At 37.1% G+C, this 18,472-nt stretch overlaps 1 protein-coding gene across 1 annotated transcript in view; it reads right to left on the minus strand.

Annotated features, from left to right (window-relative positions):
* rock1 (Rho-associated, coiled-coil containing protein kinase 1) overlaps positions 1-18,472 on the minus strand; it is a 77,871-nt gene that overhangs the window by 14,930 nt on the left and 44,469 nt on the right. The window contains exons 6-18 of the mRNA XM_020932026.2: positions 17,966-18,050; positions 17,421-17,565; positions 13,169-13,307; positions 12,859-12,950; positions 10,054-10,213; positions 8,623-8,695; positions 7,653-7,741; positions 6,301-6,349; positions 4,284-4,419; positions 3,864-3,955; positions 2,328-2,574; positions 1,119-1,225; positions 888-1,038 (exon numbers count right to left, since the gene is read on the minus strand). Of these exons, the coding sequence (XP_020787685.1) occupies positions 888-1,038; positions 1,119-1,225; positions 2,328-2,574; positions 3,864-3,955; positions 4,284-4,419; positions 6,301-6,349; positions 7,653-7,741; positions 8,623-8,695; positions 10,054-10,213; positions 12,859-12,950; positions 13,169-13,307; positions 17,421-17,565; positions 17,966-18,050 (1,565 nt within the window). The remainder of the gene's footprint in view (positions 1-887; positions 1,039-1,118; positions 1,226-2,327; positions 2,575-3,863; positions 3,956-4,283; positions 4,420-6,300; positions 6,350-7,652; positions 7,742-8,622; positions 8,696-10,053; positions 10,214-12,858; positions 12,951-13,168; positions 13,308-17,420; positions 17,566-17,965; positions 18,051-18,472) is intronic.

The raw sequence follows: 18,472 nt of genomic DNA on the forward strand, positions 1-18,472 counted from the left end.
TGACTTATCTAACTGTTGTGTTTCGTTTAATGCGCCTTATAGTCCAGTGCAGTTTATATGTGGTGTTTAAAATGCAGACTTTTGTTGGAATATGGTGAATTCTAGCATCAAGTCACAAATAAAAGTGGTTCAACATGTGTGAGTTTACGATTTTATATACAGTATTTCTTAATCAATTCTCTTCGCAACATGATCTGATGACTTTCTAGAATCTGAAACCCACCACTAAAGCATAAAGAATCTAAAAATATGTATGAATGCAGAACTAGATTATGCAGGGAGACTAAACTGTTACATAATATTTACACATCCTCATTCATTTTTCCCATGAAATATCGGAAAATGTGTACATTAAAAAGGTTGACGTTGCAATAGAGGTTTTTCACTATGCAGCTCAACAAAAACTAAAATGGGAAGTTAGTTTTTTATTCATTATCCCAAAAAAATCGTATTAAAAGTTTGAAAGCTTGTTCAGGGCTAATCAGCTCTGTGGTAACTTATGACCACAAGACGGATCATTTTATTTAAAATCTGTTTCTGATACTTTATAAACTGTGAAGTTATTAAAAGATTTTTTCTAATCTTTCGCATTAGTTAGCTGATCTGCCCCGCAATGCCTCTGAACTCTGAATATAGACAGTTTTCTGTAAATGAAAAATGAATGGGAAATTTACTTTAGGAAACAGAGTGGACTTCGAAGTGGGCGGGACTATTCAGTAGCCAAATTAATATTATGTTTTAGGTCATTAGATATACCATAAAGAAATCACTTCTGACAAAAAATAAAGGGCAAATGGTCTTCCTGAAGTGAAAGCAGACAGGAACACGTGTGCTCCGTACTGTAAAAGCACGTATCACATGACATAGTGGAGATTGGGTTGGCATACCGCTCATGGCTGCAGACTTCGCCTCTTCGATGGACTCGTATTTGTCTGTGAGCTGGGCCCGTGTGACCCTGTGCTCCGTCTGCTCCTGCTCCAAACGCTGCTGCAAAGTTTTCAGTTTGTAGTTCAGGTCGATCTCCAGGTTGGTTATCTCCTGCACAAAACATCACAAGACCACCATGAATAAATGATAGCGTTTTTCAGAAGTGGTGATTGAATGAGGTGGTTTCTTACCTTTTCCAAATGGTTGCTCCTGTCCTGTGCGTGTTTGCGTTCAGATTCCACTTTAGACAAACTGAGCTTCAAGTTTTTGTTGTCCTCTAGAAGCCCGGCCATCCGCGCTAAAAACATAATTACAAAATCAGCATATATTTTAACTCTAACTTTTACAGTCATGTTATTGTGCAATGTGCTTAATGGAAAACAAAACCTAATACTTGAGCGTTTCACAAGAAAAAAATAATATGTAGGGGTGTAACGATATCCAAGTCTCACAATACGACATCATCACAGTATGAACCTCACTGTACGATATTTATTACGATATCGTGGGAAAGTTTACGATATAGTGGGGAGGCTCACGATTAGGAATGTAAAAATATCCAAATCTCTCGGTACGATATTTTCACGATATACATCTCACGGTACGATATTTATATTTTGTGGAGGTTAAGAAAACTGTTTATATGCTACTTTTTCCTCTTAAAATGCCCTGACAAGACTTAATCCAAAGAACTAAGAGTTAAAAATGCTTAGAACTGAATGGAGCAAAGGATCATGGTCTATGTAGTTCCCTCTGTCTTTTTTTAACTATTGCTGCACCATAACTCTTCATTTAAGCAAAGAGACTTGTAATTCGATATATTGTGATGGTCCACGATATTATTGTGAGAACTTTGACGATACGATATAATGATATTTCAGTTATTGTTACATCCCTAATAATATGTTTATTATTATCTGAGTTTGTCTTTCAGTTAGTCAGCTGCAAAATACAATATTGTACCCAAACGGTAAAAACAATTTGACTTTTTCACATTTTGTACTTGTACTGGTGAAAGAAATGAGCCAAAAAAATATTCCACAGATTTAATTTACAATAAGAAAAGTAAACTTAACAAATTAGATAGCGAATTTTATTGTTTAAAATAATTTTTGCACCCATAGCCTTCAGAGCAGAGTTCCATATTAGAAATTGGAATTTATCTACGGACAAAATAGAGAAATGAAAACCCCAGGATCACGTAGAGCGGCTTAATACGAACGTTCTAAGTCCAAAATGACGAGGATCACTGCAGCCGTTAGAGAGGGCTGACAATTTTTCAATATAAAGTCAATTAGAGCCAAAGTAAATGGAGCCAGAAGTGCCCTCACACTCACTTCCTATATTCAATTATTCCTCTGTTCATTTATATATCCAGTCTATGAGGGCTGGCCACTCACCTTGCAGTTCGTGTATCTCCTCGGAGCCCTGGCTGTAGTTCCTCCTCTCTGACTCCAGCGAGCTCTGAAGGACCATGACCTCCTTCTCCATCTGGGCCTTGTCTCCGTCGGCCGCCCGCACGCGCTCCTGCAGCTCTCTGTTCATGGTCTCCAGCTGACTCATGGACTTCGCCATCTCGGACTGATTCTTCCTCAGACGCGCCGCCGTGTCCGACTCCGCCCGAAGGAGGTCGTTGGCCTCCTCCAGCTGTGGGATGGCACAAGTTTTAGAATTTACACCTCAAGGGCACAGCTCTAACTCGTGGGGCCCAAGACTGAAAACCAGGTGGGACAGGACCTTCTCTGTGGCCGGGCCGAAGCTCTGGAACTGTCTGACCCCCCCGCACATCCATACAACCCTGGCCTCCTCACACCCTGCCACATCCATACAGTGTTTTAAGTCTCATCTTAAGACCTACTTTAATTTTCTGGCTTTTAACAGCACGTGAGTTGCGTGTTCCTGTGTGTCTTTTATTTATTTTGATTTTATTTTCATTTGATTTCTATTCATTTTATAGTTTTAATAATTTTTAGCTCTATGTATTCTAATTCTTTTTATTTATTGTTTTTATGTATTATTTACTGTCTTTTAGTGCCTCAATTTGTCTGTGCAGCACTTTGGAAACGGTCATGTTTATAAAATGTGCTATAGAAACAAAGTGGATTGGACTGATTGGATTTCTAATTGAAAACACTTAAGCTGATCATTGACAAACAAAAGGTCGACAGCAAATCCTCTGACCTCTGCCCCAAACCACCACACTTACTAAAAGTCTGGGGGAAGAAACGTAACAGTTGTTTACGGAAATTGTTCATGGAAATTATAAAATGTCTTTATTGTTTGCAGCTTTTTACGACTGCCAGCAGAGGGCGTAAGGACTTCTGCTGGTGAACTGAGGAGTAAAGCAAGCAAAAATTTGGATAACCACCTTATGGCATCACAAGTGGGAGCGCTAGAGGGGGATTGTCTCTATACATATATATTTGGAAATTTGGATTAAGCTTCTGGTAAAACAGCTCAGCCCTCTTTCTAAAGATTCGGACTATTTATGGTAACACAGAGAGACTTCATATGAACACACCCCGATGACTTGCCCATAATCGCTGGATTACGGGGCATTGCTCACAATAAAACTGGATTCAGAATGGTTTATTATTATAAGCAAAAGTCGCACTAGTGGTATTATTGAAAAGACAGGGGTGGGTGTATTTAAAGGTGCATTATTACTTTTTGGTAGTGCATCCGTCACTTGCTTGCTTCTGTTTCATTGCTCTGTCTGGAATGTTCCACAGTGTGACATTAAACAGCTCTCCCTTACATTTATTCAATTACAGGTGGTTTTAAAGGTAAAAATACCTAGAAAGAGAGGCAGATCTGACTTGTAACTTGGTCTGGTTTGGTCTCCATGATGATAGAAATGTTTAATGCCATACTGTGAAACATTCCAGACAAAGCAATAACATCTCCATGCGTCTTTAAAATGTCAAAATCCATACCTGGTTTTGTAGCTGAGCGATCTTGTCATTTGATGCCTGGGAGTTCTGACTGATTTTCCTCATGTCTTCAAGCTGCTCCTTTAACGTTGAAACTAAAACACGGATTTGAACACAAAAGTCAATATTTTGCAACTCTGAAAGGATCAATACAGTAATCAAAGCACAAAATGAGTTAACTTTAGCTTTTTATACTTCTATACCAAAGTTAGGATGATAAAAATTGATAAAATTACATTAGGGAGGCTGATAAAACTCAAGATCATTCTAAAAGTATTCAAGAAAGATTCATTTTTGTCCTGTGAATGTTCCCTGATCTCTTTTTTAGTATCGATAATTGCTCAACTGAGTGTATCTAGTGTCGATACTAGTTTTAGTATTGATTAGTACTTGATTTTCGACAGCCCTAATTCAGAGCCGCACCTTCATTCTCCAGGTTACGTCTCTTCTCCGCCTCCTGGTCGGCCTTCCTCTGAGCCTCGGTGAGCCTGTGCTGAGCCATCATCTTCTCTTTCTCCAGGAGCGACAGGCTGCCCTCTGCACTCTTCCTCAGGTTCATCTAATCCAGGAAACAGGAATGTGGAAATTAGGGCCACAACAGTGATCAATAAAGTGAAAACTGCAATAGGAATAGTCACAATTAGCAAATCACAAAGGTTGCTTTTTAGTACAGAGAAACAGGGCCTCGATCTTGGGTGTCAGCTTTTTTTTTTTCAAATATTAAATCACATTATTTGATATTTTACTGCTCATTTTGACTCAATTCAGCAGATCATTTTCCTTGTAAAGATAATCCCTATTTTCCGGACTATTGACCTCACCTGAATATAAGACGCATCAACTAAATTTTTTATTTTATTTTTTTATTGTACATATATAGGCAGTGTTGGGGAGTAACGGATTACATGTACCGGAGTTACATAATCAGAGTACAAATTATAAGTAACTGTATTCAGTTACAGTTACTGTTTCAGTGAGTGGTAATTGAATTACAGTTACTTTGTTGGAATAAATGCATTACACGGTGGTATTTTCCTGTTTTCACATTTTGGGCTAAACCAGGTCTAAACCAGGTCTAAACCAGGACTAAACCAGGACTAAACCAGGACTAAACCAGGACTAAACCAGGTCTAAACCAGGTCTAAACCAGGTCTAAAACAGGTCTAAAACAGGACTAAAACAGGACTAAAACAGGACTAAATCATGCTGCGTGGACCGTGTTTCTTCGTCTTCTATCAATAATATTTTTAATGTGGTTCAGTAAAGTCTGGGCTTTTTTATTTTCTTTTAGCAGACAAAACATCTTATGTTACGATTTCCTCGTCTTTGCTTCTCTACAGCAAATCAAGTAATCCAAAGTATTCAGATTACGTTACTCACTTTAAGTAATTTAATGGATTCTGTTACAGACTACATTTTGGGGTATGTAATCTGTAATCTGTAGGGGAATACATTTTAAAAGTAACCTTCCCAACACTGTATATCGGCCACACCTGAATATAAGTCGCAGGTGTCCACGTTTTCAAGAAAATTTTCAAGTTCAGGTCGTCTGAAAACTTTTGTTGTCTTTTTGCATTGAGTCAGTTCATCACGCTGCCATTGCCAACGTCTCACCATCGACTCATTGATGTCGAGTTCACGTGCAGCAGTTCTGTTTCCTTCCTCAATAACCACATCAATCGCCTTTAACGCAAAAGCTGCATCATCTGCATTTCTTCGTGTTTTAAATGAGGGTGTGTGTATGAAGCGCAAAATAACTGTTCAAAATAACTGTTCAAAAACACAATCAAACGAGCATCTTCCTCGGTGTATTACCCCGTCTCTCTCCGCGCTCTACTGTGCATTTCTCCTGCAGAAAGAGTCTCTGGGGGTTAGTTCTGTCAATCAGGTATGAGTGCATGTCCGGCTACTGAAGTTTGAGATGTTTCTTCTTGTCATTTACACACACGGGTAACACGTATCACCCTCACTAATGTTCATTTAACATCAGAACTTATTTTATCACATGACAATAAACTATTTGAGTGCACTGACAATATCACTAGTGTAGCAACTTCATGTTAACTCTAGATCCACGTGTAACCGCACAGACAGCGACGTTTTCTGCACTCAGGCTGCGTGTATCCGCTGTGTTGCCAAATCATAGACCGTACATATGAATGGACAATGTGCCAAACAAAGAATCCCTCCAAATCATATATTAGCCGCATTGTTTTATTAGCCACAAGGTTCAAAGTGTGAGAAAAAAGTAGAGGCTTATAGTCCGGAAATTACAGTATAAGCAACACAATTTTCTCAGTAAACACCAAGTCCATTTTAATGCTTTCCCTATAAACTAAAATAAATCTAAACACAATTACATTTAGATATTTCGCCCCAAATCATCAATACTTGGCTGTTGTTCAAGGTTACCAAATATGTAATCGATTATTTGTGTTACCTCCTCGTCCAGTTCTCTCAAGATCTTCTCCATCTTGGTATTTGAGGTCCTGCAAAGGGCAAAAAGAATATTACATTAGAACTCAGCAATTCGAATAATCAATAAAAAGGGATTCAGAGAGCACACCACTCATTTGTTTGTTAAGTCTAATCAACTTAAGTTTAAAGACTTAAGTCGATATTAAGATTTTATTAGTTCTGTGGAAAGACAAAGACATTTACTCGAAGTTCTACAAAATCTTTTTACGTTTGTCTAGGAGAACTGTGACCATAGAAGACCAGATTTTTTCCGAACTGTATTCTCAAGGACGACATTAAAACAGAAACGTGTTTGTGTTCGGAATCAAGATACGGAATTTGTTAAAATCATGATTTTAAAAGTTGCGCCAGTGTTTCTAAATTCAAGAAAAAGTACAAGGATAAAATAATGATGGACGGTGTGACTAAGGAAAAAGTTTAAAGTTAATAAAAGCACAAGATGATACTGTAACATGCATATGGTTTATTGATTGGTGATTTGGTTCGGTTTTTGGAGTGGGGAACGATTATTAAAGAAATGTTTAATTTTTTTGATCTGTGAAAGAAGCCGGGTTTATAAGATTTGTCCTCTTCCTGTTCCTTTTGTTCATGCAGCAAAGACGAGGCAAATAATCACAGAAATATGTATTTATGTTCATTTTCAGCTTTGTTATTGTTGTTCTCTTTAAATTGATGAGAATAAAATAATAGCATGAACAATAAATAAATAAATACTTAAAACTTACATCATATATTCAAGTTCTCTGTGTGTTGGAAGACGGCAAGCCAAATGGTAGGGAAGTTGTTTTGAAAATGAAAGGGAAGCGGTTCGACTTTCATCTTCTTAATCCTTCCTAATTATCGCACCCTTAGGCAAGACACTTTGACAACCTCGCTCATCTATCAATAAGTCATTTGGTGAGAGCTTTTTATGATTGCCAGCAGAGGGCGTAAGGGCTTCTGCTGGTGAACTGAGGAGTAAAGCAAGCAAAAAAACTAAAGTTGGATTACCACCTTCATCACAAACTGGGTCTAAATACGTAGAAATATTGAACATTGCTACATATTAATAGGCAACAGTTATGAAAGCTTTTGTTACAGCATCTTTTTCATCAACGAATCCATTTGCTGGACACGTCTTTAGTCGATCAAGAGTTTCTTTAGTCGACCACTTTTAATATTTTTTTGCACAGATATATCCTGGATTCGTCACAACTTTTTAATGAGTATCGGCATTTCCAAGCAGATAAAATAACTTAATTCGTGAGCTGCTTTAATGCCACCGTGCCCGTTTGCATGTTGTTTGAATATCATGTCCGTGTCCTGGGCTCCTACCTGCAGTTCTGCTCCAGCTCATCCTTCAGCTGCATCTCACTGTGCAGCTGCTCCTCCAGCTGGAAGATCCTTTTCTGCAGGTTTTCAAGCTGAAACATGAACGAGGGAATTAATACTGCATTATGTAAAAGGAGAGTCGGAGAGAGAAAGAGAGAGGGAAAGCGAGAGATAGAAAGGGAAAGTGAGAGACAGAGAGAGAGAGACAGAGACAAAGAGAGAGAGAGAGGCAGAGAGACAGGGAGACACAGAGAAAGAGGGACATAGAGAGAGAAGACAGAAAGACAGCGAAAGATAGAGAGAGAGAGAAAGAGAGAGAGACAGACAGATAGACAAAGAGAAAGAGAGATAAAGAGACAGAGACATAGAGAAAGAAAGACAGAGAGAGAGAAAGAGAGATAAAGAGACAGAGAGAGAGAGAGAAGGAAAGAAAGAAAGACAAAGAGAAAGAGATAAAGATACAGAGAGACAGAGAAAGAAAGACAGAGAGAGAGAAAGAGACAAGAGAAGAGAAAGAGAAAGAGACAGAGAGAGAAAGAAAGAGACAAAGAGAGAAGAGAAGACAGAGAAGAGAAAGAAGAGAAAGAGAGAAAGAAAGAGAGAGAGAGAGAAAGAAAGAGACAGAGAGAGAGAAAGAAAGAGAGAAAAGAGAGAAAGAAAGACAGAGAGAGAAAGAAAGAGACAGACAAGAGAAAGAAAGAGACAGACAAAGAGAGAGAGAGAAAGACAGAGAGAGAGACAGAGATAGAAAGAGAAAGACAGAGATAGAGACCAAGAAAGGGAGAGCAACAGAGAGAAAGGGAGAGACACACAGAGAGACAGAGAAAGAGAGAAAAAGAGACAGACAGGGAGGGAGAGAGAGAGACAGAGATAAAGGGAGAGTGAAAGAGAGAGAGAAAGGCAGAGCGACAGAGACAGAGAGAAAGGGAGAGCGACAGAAAGAGAGAGAGAGAGAGACAGAAATGGGACTCACTTGGCTCTTGTCTTCCTTCGTGGTGCTGCTGCGTTTGTCAGTGGTTTTAGTGCTGGAGGAGCTGCGTAATAGGCTGAAAAGACAGTTTATTGTTGTATTATTTGATGACATTTTGGAGATTAAAGTTAAAGTGCATAACGTGAAATCCAAATTCTCTGCAAGAGTTTTATTTTGACTCGAAGCTGGCGTGACACATTTTCAAAGTGAAGTGAGGAAAGCAGGTATTAAGTCTGTGTAAGTGGTTGTTGGCTCTCACAAAGCCTTTGACACTTTACTAGTATTCACAAGCCTGATTTTTTGGGTGTGTGCGATTGGCAAAATAATTAGATGTAGAAGACAAGCAGTGCTCCACAAAGTCACAAAGGGCAGCATTAGAATACACTCAGGTACAAGAATAAAGTTTGGAACCACAACTTTAAGGACGTTCATGTAATAACTATTAAGCAGAAGGACAAAAGTACATCTTTACTACCGCACAGTACATATACATTTTACTTTAAAGGCCCTATATTATACAAATTGACTCTTTCCAACATTTAAGTCATGTTATAATGTTGTTACCTCCTCAAAAACAGACCTGGAGTTCTGTTTTGTTTCATTCGCACATGTAAATTCTTTATTATTAGGCTGTTTACTAGTCTGATTCATCAGCCGGTTTCACTTCGTAGAAACCGTCTGACCTCGTAGCATTAGAATTCGTCCTCTCAACAGTAGGCGGGTACTTTTTTTTTATTTAACCAATCGCTGCTATTTGGTCGTGACGTTTGTAATGCACCTCTAACGGGGCTAAATGGTATATTAAGCTTTTCCCAAATCCCGTAGGAAGAAGGACAATAACGTCTTTGAGCTTGATAAAATTCACCAAACATTCTTTTTGTTTCGGCTTTAAATCCTCGACGTCGGGAATCGTTGCCAACAAAGAATGTATGGCTCTTGGCTGATTGGCTGGTGCCCAAACTCACACTTCAGGGTTTTTTGCAAACTGTCTAGTGTATTCTGATTTATGACCTAGTCGTTGGAGAGAAATGAAATCGAGCAGAGGCACTAGGTGATGCCAGCCTGGCTAGCTGTTTACATCTCCGAAGCGTAAAATGCTCTGTTCCACCTTGTGATGTCATGAAACGGTACTTTTCTAGTTAACAGCTACGTTTTTACTTTAGTTAAGCAGAGACTGGAAGCTTAAATTATCCAAATGATTCTAGTGAAGGTGTAGGGAGTTTAAAAACACAGTGGAGCACAAGACATCACAAGGTGGAACAGAGAAGAAGAACTCAGCCAATGTTTGATGAAGATTATTGCATGATGATTATGATGAGTAAACATATACACCTCCAAAATGTTAATGCCAGGACCCTCAAAAATATACTTAATGCAGCTAATTTATAAACAGAGAATCATAAAAGTATCAAACTGAATAGACGGGAGCCTTACTGCTGGCTGCTGTAGTAAGTGAAGCCTACGAATGGGAGCTGGTTGCCCACGAAGGCCTTGGGGATGGGGAAGGTCTCCTCTTCCCCTCGATCCTCTTCGATGTCGTCAAAGTTACTGGTGTCGATGTCACTGCTCAGCTCTGGTACGACCGGAGCAGCCGCTGTGAAGGACAACAGACACGGTTAAGGACACATGACTCTCACTTGGACCAGTTCAGGTTAAAAACGTGCTGTAGCTGATTTTTTAAACGTCTTAAAACACAGAAAACAGAACTAGTTGATTTGAAAAGGTTTGCTGTGGTTCCATTTTATCCTCCAGTGACCCCACTTACCCCATGCATTCCAAACATCCTAACTCTTCACCGCTATGAGTTCAAAAGCCCTTTTCAAAAATCTTAAGAGGCCAGATCAGAGTTTTGCCGTCACTAGCAACAACTAGCATGCTAACACACACTGATTCTCAGACAATTAAATGCTTTATAATTAGACACAGACAATACACAGCTATCTTACCTTAATGACTATTAAGTAATAAATATGTGTACTGGGGAAAGAAAAAACTGCTCAAATACAGGGGGAAAAAAAAAAAAAAAAAAAAAAACAGTGCCTTTAACAATACTGATTTATTTGCACTGCTGGGTTTTGCAGTTTACAGTATTACACCTGATTTATTGAACCACATAATTCAACTACTGCTCACTTCATGAGGTATATTTTGTATTTAGATTTTATTCCTGATTAGATTTTGTTCTTAATATTTTTGTCACGCTTGTACAATCAAAAATAACAATAATTTCTTGCACATTTCAAGAGAAGATAATACATATATTTTTCCAAATGTTAAAGTGAGTTTTTTGTTCTTTTGGTTTTAACTTTACACTTAATTAATTAAATCAGTGTGTACGCATCACGCAAAGTGAAATAAACCATTCGTCATAGCCACAAACAAGGGGTGTAGCAATAACCAAAATATCGTGATATCATCTCGTCAAAGTTCTCACAATAATATCATGGACCATCAGAATATATCGAATTACAAGTCTCTTTGCTTAAATGAAGAGTTATAGTGCAGCAATAGCTAAAAAAAAATACAAAAAGGAACTACATAGATCATGATCCTTTGCTCCATTTCAGTGCAGACTATAAGAAGAAATAACAGTTCTAACACTTTTAAGTCTTAGTTCTTTGGATTAAGTCTTGTCAAGGCATTTTAAGGGGAAAAAGTCAAATTAACAGTGAGATGTATATCGTTAAAATATTGCGTAAATATCATACAGACATATTGGATATTGTTACATCCGTAATCGTGAGCCTCCCCACCATATCGTGAACTTTCCCACGATATCGCAATAAATATCATACTGTGAGACTTGGATGTCGTTACAGCCCTACCACAAACATGTTTAAACTAGATGCAAAAAATGATAAGTAGACTTAAAAGATCTCATATGAAGGTAGAAGATCTGTTTGTTTGCACAGTGGGTGTTGAACAGTGACACATTGAAATGCTGATATTAGCAGACTGTTGTGTTAAATATAAACCAAACAAAGACCTCTGTACATTGAACCAGAGTTTAGACCTTATTTTAAACCACACATTGAGTCAATTTCTCTGCATTATAGGGTTGTCAAAAGTATGGAAAATCAGATACTAATCAATACTGAAAGCTAGAAATGATATGAGATACTCATTTGAGCAGGTATCAATACTAGAAAAGTCACATTCACCACACAGAATGTCTTTAGAATGATCTTGAGCTGTATCAGAACAAGTGTAAGTGCACATCGACTAGTATATGTCCATGGAACACTATGGAACCTACAGGATTTATTAAGTATCAAGTCTGTTCTCTCTACTCTCCTTCATTAACAATAAGTTGACCTTTTTAAGATTTTTCATTCACAAAAAGACCAAATATGACCCCAAGTGGTCCAAACCCAGCTGTATATCAACACACATTTCCTGCAAATGTCTGCAGTAGGTCAAATGGAAACAGGATTTGGGGCAAAACAATACGAGTCCACTGTCAAATGAGGACAGATGTGCTAAATATGACCTACTGTTTGTTCACATCAAATTTGTATATTTATTTAAGCCACAATATGCAACTTTTCTGGACTCCATTGAGATCAGTAAACAGATTTATCTTGCATTTATTAAATTACAGATGTCTTTATTTCTCAAAATTATCGCTCAAGATGATTACAGTGAGCAGGGTAGCCTCTCCACAGATCTAACCTGTAATTTTGTTTAACTTGGCCATCTGCTTGTCTCACCAGAGAAGGGTAATGCAATATAGCAGCTTTAAAGCTACGTTTAACAAGTAACCATCCTTAGAGGTCACAAATGTTTGGGTTTGACATCTTGGGTTTGTCCATTTTTAACATCTACATTTTAGTTTATATAATAAGAATAATACTTTATTATTAGTCTATGTATATCTCCAAAGCTCAAAATGGTTTCTTCCAACGTGTGATGCCATGAAACTGTAGTTTTCAATAGCTACCTTTCATCTTTTGTAGTGCACATGATCAATTCCTGGGCTGAAATTATCCAAACAATTCTACTGGAGATGTATGGAGTTTAAAAACACAGTGGAGCACTTCCTGTATTACTACATGACATCACAAGATGGAACAGTGTGCTTTCCATTTGAGAGAAGAACAAAATATGCAGGATTTGTGTGTTTAACATGTGTGAATTAAATAAAACACTAGGTATGTTATTGATGAGGAAACAACATTACAACACAGATCAGAAAATAGCAGGACATGAGCCCTTTAACTGAGCACTAAATGTACTTACTCTCCCTTATGTTCTCCCATGTCCACTGGTCATTCTTAAAGAATGGGTGTCTCTTGATTTCATCCACTCCGTTGCGCCCCAACCGAACCTCCCTATAAAAGGTACAGAAAAACAAATCAGCTTCTATGCATTTGAACACCAGGCCTTGTCCAAGTTTTATCTGTGTAGAAAAACAGCTGAGCGTTTCTATTAAGATTCCTTCCGTGCCACGAAACAAGCCCTACTCAAACTAAGAGAGGGTCTCGAGATAAGGCCATAGGGGCTATTATCAGGACTATTATCAGGGCTATTATCAGGGGTATTATCAGACCTGTCAGTCAGAAAAGCGCAGATCAGATTCTTGGCATCGTTGGAGATGTCGCTGTCATCTGGAAACGTCAGGGCATTTTTGTGGTTCATGATTTTGCTGTAGGTGCCGACCAGGGAGTCTGCATAGAACGGAGTGTCACCTGCACACAACGAGAAGAACAAAACATAAATGCCTTAGTTCAAGTATCACACAAACATGAATGGACTGTGTTTTAACCATAAAACAGCAGAAAAATCATGTTGGACCCCTGAGTGAAAGATTACACAGAAGGTCTATATTTTAATTAGTTTTTGAAAATGAAAACAAAACAAAAAATTTAAAATGCATGAAAGCCAAAACATATGGAAGAAACCAGTTATTACCAGGGATTTTTATAATTATAAAAGTCTGACAGTTTTGCAGAGTTTATTCTTCGAAATAGAAACAAAAATGATTGTATTTAAAGGTGCATTGTGTAACTTTTCTGGTGGTGGGTTGGTCACCTGCTTGTCTCCATGGTATGACATTATTAAACATATCTATCTAGCGTTTATTCAGTACTGGTGTTTCTATTGCTCAAAAATACAATAATTCTCTGTGAATAAGGTTGACTCTCCACAGATCTGAGCTGTAATGTAAGGTTTAGTCTCTACCATGAAACATTCTAAACAAAGCAAAAACATCTCCATAAAGACAAGCAGGTGACAGACCCTCTAGGGGTGTGCGAAAATATTGAAATATCGATATATCGAATCATTTAATGTGATGATGATACAGTATCAGTATCGTGGGCTGCTGTATTGATTTTTTTTGGTATATTTTACTAAATTAATTTGTTGCAGCGTTACAGTTTTGTTGCTTGTTTACAGAAAGAAATCTCATTTATTTGACATTTTCACTGTTTAAAATCTGTGTGTTTTATATTCACTTTGCACAAGAAGTGGTTTAACAAAGACTTTTAGTATCACAGCCATGATTTTGCCTCGAATCGATTTGAAATATATCGTATCAAATCTAAAATTCAATGTATCGAGATATGTATGGGGGCATGTATATCGAGGTATGTATCGTAATGGCAACTTCTTACTGATACCCAGCCCTAGGACCCTCCTCCAGAAAAGTTGCTCAATACACCTTAATCATAATGATCAAGTTAGGTGTTTTACTCCTGAAGTCAGACTTTACTCCGCTCTGCTTTCTAACGTTGAGCAGCAGTTTAAATACATCATTTTCAGGAAAATAGTTTATATTGCAAGAGTAACTTTAATCAAACTCATCTCGAAAATTTGATTTGTACAAAGTACGGTTACTGTAGCAACCCAAAGTATCAGGGCATGTGCAGCTGGAAAACCTGTGCCAAATTGGGTTAGGTTACAAATCGGGCAATGACACCAGGCTTGCGGGCGTTCTGTTCACAAACACAGAAGGATGTATTCATGATTACACAATATACCAGTAGATATGTCGGTAACACTTTATAATAACTACACATTATTTAGCCTTAATAAAGCATGAACAAAGACTTAATTAATAATGACTCACGCTTAGTAAATGCTTAATAAAGCATAATTTGTCTTCACTTTAGAAAAGCTCTCAAAAAGACTTAACAGATAACAGCTGCCTGAATTATCATTGCATTGTATTATTAGTAAATCATTCTCTCATAGCTTATTAATGATTAATAAATGCTCAAATGGTTAGTCCATGAGTAATTAAGTATGAAATAATTATGAGTAATTATTTACAGCACAGGCGAATTAAGTGCAAGTGCTAATTAAGGTAGTAATTAAGTAGTAACTAAGCATGAATCATTATTAATTAAGCCTTTGTTCATGCTTTATTAAGGCTAAATAAGGTGTAGTTATTATAAAGTGTTCCCGATATGTCAATATTATTTTGAATCTTGCTTATACTTAGCCTAAGTTCCTTCATTGATATACAGTTTCATCTCATTTTATTTAAAGAATCATGGTCTAAATAAAGGTTCCTTAAAGGTGCCACTTAAAGGTGGATTGTCTAACTTCTTGGTCGGGGTTCCATCACCTTGTAGCTTATTTCTACAGATACGGCATTGCTCTGTATTGCATGTTCCAAAGTATTAAACAGCTCTACCTTACATTTATTAAATAATTGGTAGTTTTATAGCTCAAAAAGCTAAGCAAAGAATCATGGTCTAAATAAAGGTTCCTTATTCAGACCATTCATTTCCAACCAAACAATGCATAATAGGGTCAGGATCTTACCATGTTGTAAATGGTCAAGCTAAATAAAAAGGATTATGTCATAACTCGACTCCCGGGTCCAATAAAATTACACTCTTATTCATCACTATGGCATTTTGGCTGCTCTAATCCAACCCCATGGCTTTGGAGAATGTCCTTTTCAGAAACATAAGAAATGTTCCATGCCAATACATACAATTGTAAAAGATAAAAAGACTAGCAGCATCATCAGTTAGACGTTCAATTAGATGTTCATAGACATTATTTACCTTAAAAAAATTGCATTACCTCCTTGATTTACTTGCATTGCTGTTTCTAGGTTTGTACAATGATGAAAAATTTGTCAAAGCGATTAACAAAAAATGTATCCTTTGAATGCAGAAAGTCCTCAAAATGTTGCAATAAAGAGCCTATGACGGGACGGACTACTCATTTTGCTAAAACAATTAAAATCATTATATTTAAGATTTTTGCAAAAACATTTACACTTGTTTTCCTAATTTGGACATTTTTTGGGTTTGGTTGGAAATTGTGACATCACACTAGGGAATCTCATAACTGTTCCCTTGCAAAACTCCTCTAATGTACCCATACATTATTATCTGTCACATATAAATACCTGTCACATATAATACCATATAAGAAAATACTTTTATTTTGTTGATATCATGTTTAAAGTCTCTCAGTTTTATGTTACCGTGTTTACAATACATTTTTCAACTTTTCCTCAGAAATTACCTTGTGGTAAATAATAGTAAATATTTTTATAATAATCACAGGTATTATCCCTCCAGCTAAAGTCAAATTTAAAATCATACGAAACAATACGCTAAAATCACAAAATTGTCAACTAAACATTTGCATCCCTGCATACACTGACTGGCTGATGCTGATAGTGCAGGTTAATTCTACTGTAACACTTAACATTTTCTTAAATCTACAAAAGAAAAATTTGATATAATAATTTGATGTAAGATAAAATAAGATAATCCTTTATTGTCTGGGAGAAATTTGTCTGGATAGGGGGTCACATGCTTTATCACAAAACAGGACAAAACAACAATACAAACACCATACAAACATTCACCATAGAACATAAATAAGAGACCAAGTATGACCATGAGTAATGCACCAATAGGACCTTTCAGTCACTCTTTACAGGCAAGCCCTTTGCAATCTTATATTCTATCAATAACTGCACACTCCCTAAGCCCATGTGCAGTTTTGATTACACATTTCCTTGACCAGAGTATCCCCAGGTTTGACTACCCCAAATTTAAGACTTTTTAAAGACCTTTTTAAGACCACTTAAATGAAAATTAAGACCAACATCGCACTCATTATGCAGGCGAAAAACATCAGATCCAATTCTAATAATGACCGTTACTCACTGCTTTAAATAATAAAAAGTTCTTTTATTATAAAATCTAATTCAGAACTCATTTATAGTAGTATGCATTGCTTGTAAAATGGCCAAAAAATGTCATGATGTTGTTTTTGTTTTCCTCCCTCCATTTAACATTGCACTGCAGCCCAGTTAAGTATACAAAGAAAATAGGTTAGTGAAATTTAAGACCTTTGTGAAAAAAATAAGACTTGGATAACATAATTTAAGACTTTTTAAGGCCTTAATTTAGGAACATGAAATTTTAAGAACTTTTTAAGACTTTTCAGACTCCGCGGCTGCCCTGCTTGATCTATGTGCAGTTTTGATTGCACATTCCCCTGACCTATGTGCAGCCCTAAGCCCTATCATCACTATCTGACTACACAGTAACTCTTATTTAATAGCTGGGGCTATACTGACTGCAACTGCATAACTATTAGCAACCTATTTTTTATTTTATTTATTTTTATTATTTTTTATAGATATATTAGTTATTGCGCTACATGCATTATTATTTTATATTATTCTTTTTTTTTCTGTGTGGGAGGGTCAGGTTCCATGTTATGTCAAAATAATAACTTGTCATGAAGCTTTTTGTATAATATGAAAATCTTTATAAATAATATGTAAAAAAAAAAAAAAACAACTTTACTGTAAAACTTACCAACAAGCATTTCATACAGGAAGACTCCCACGGACCACCAGTCGCACTCTCTGCCGTAGTAGCCGTCTCCTCCCTGGGATTTCAGTACCTCAGGCGAAATGTAATCTGGAGTGCCCACCGCCGTGTCACATCGTACCATTCCATCCTACGAGCAAGCATTTCAGTTAGCCATTTAAAAGGGCACTGTGTTACTTTTTTTGATTAAGGGTCTGTCACCTGCTTGTTTCTATGGAGATGTCATTGCACTGCCTTGACCTTACCTTACATTTATTCAATAACTGGTGGTTTTAATGCTCAAAAATACCTAAAAATCAGGCATTCTGACTCTTCCTCTTGCTTCTCCATAGATCTAACCTGCTGTAACTTGGTCTGGTTTGGTCTCCATGAAGATAGAAATGTTTAATACCATACTGTGAAACATTCCAGACAACACAATAACATCTCCATGTGGAAAAGTGTTTGACGGACCCTCCACCACAAAAGTTACACAGTGCACCTTTAATAATAGCTCTCATTGGGTTTGTTTTGCTGTTTTGGTACAGTACCTTGTTCATTTTCATACAGGTCCCGAAGTCTGCGAGTTTTAAATGGCCTGTTTTGTCTAGCAACATATTATCTGGCTTGACATCTCTGGAAAGGAAAAAGAAAAAAACAAGTGAACAATAGCACTGTTAAACTGTAAAATACCAATGCTAGGATGTCACAGGGTTATGCTAATTGTCAACGGGAAAAATATCGGCTCCAAAATGATCGCTGTAAACCTACTCTCTCCTTTAAATGCAACTGCAATATTTTTATAGCATAGTCAATAACCTCAAAAGCCTTACAACTGTATTTACAAGGTTTTGAGATGAGCTGTTATGTTTTAAGAGGCTCATATTATGCTACTTTATGGTCTATGTCATAAAGATGTTTCCTCATCAAAAACAAACCCAGAGACAACTTCTCTCAAATGGAAAACACTATGTTCCACCTTATGATGTAACACAGGAAGTTTGTAAACTCCACACACCTTCGATAGGATCATATGGATGACTTCAGTCCTGGCATTG

The sequence above is a fragment of the Boleophthalmus pectinirostris genome, unplaced genomic scaffold, assembly GCF_026225935.1.
Source record: "Boleophthalmus pectinirostris isolate CB_2022bp ecotype Guang Dong unplaced genomic scaffold, ASM2622593v1 HiC_scaffold_16, whole genome shotgun sequence".
Taxonomy (NCBI): domain Eukaryota; kingdom Metazoa; phylum Chordata; class Actinopteri; order Gobiiformes; family Gobiidae; genus Boleophthalmus; species Boleophthalmus pectinirostris.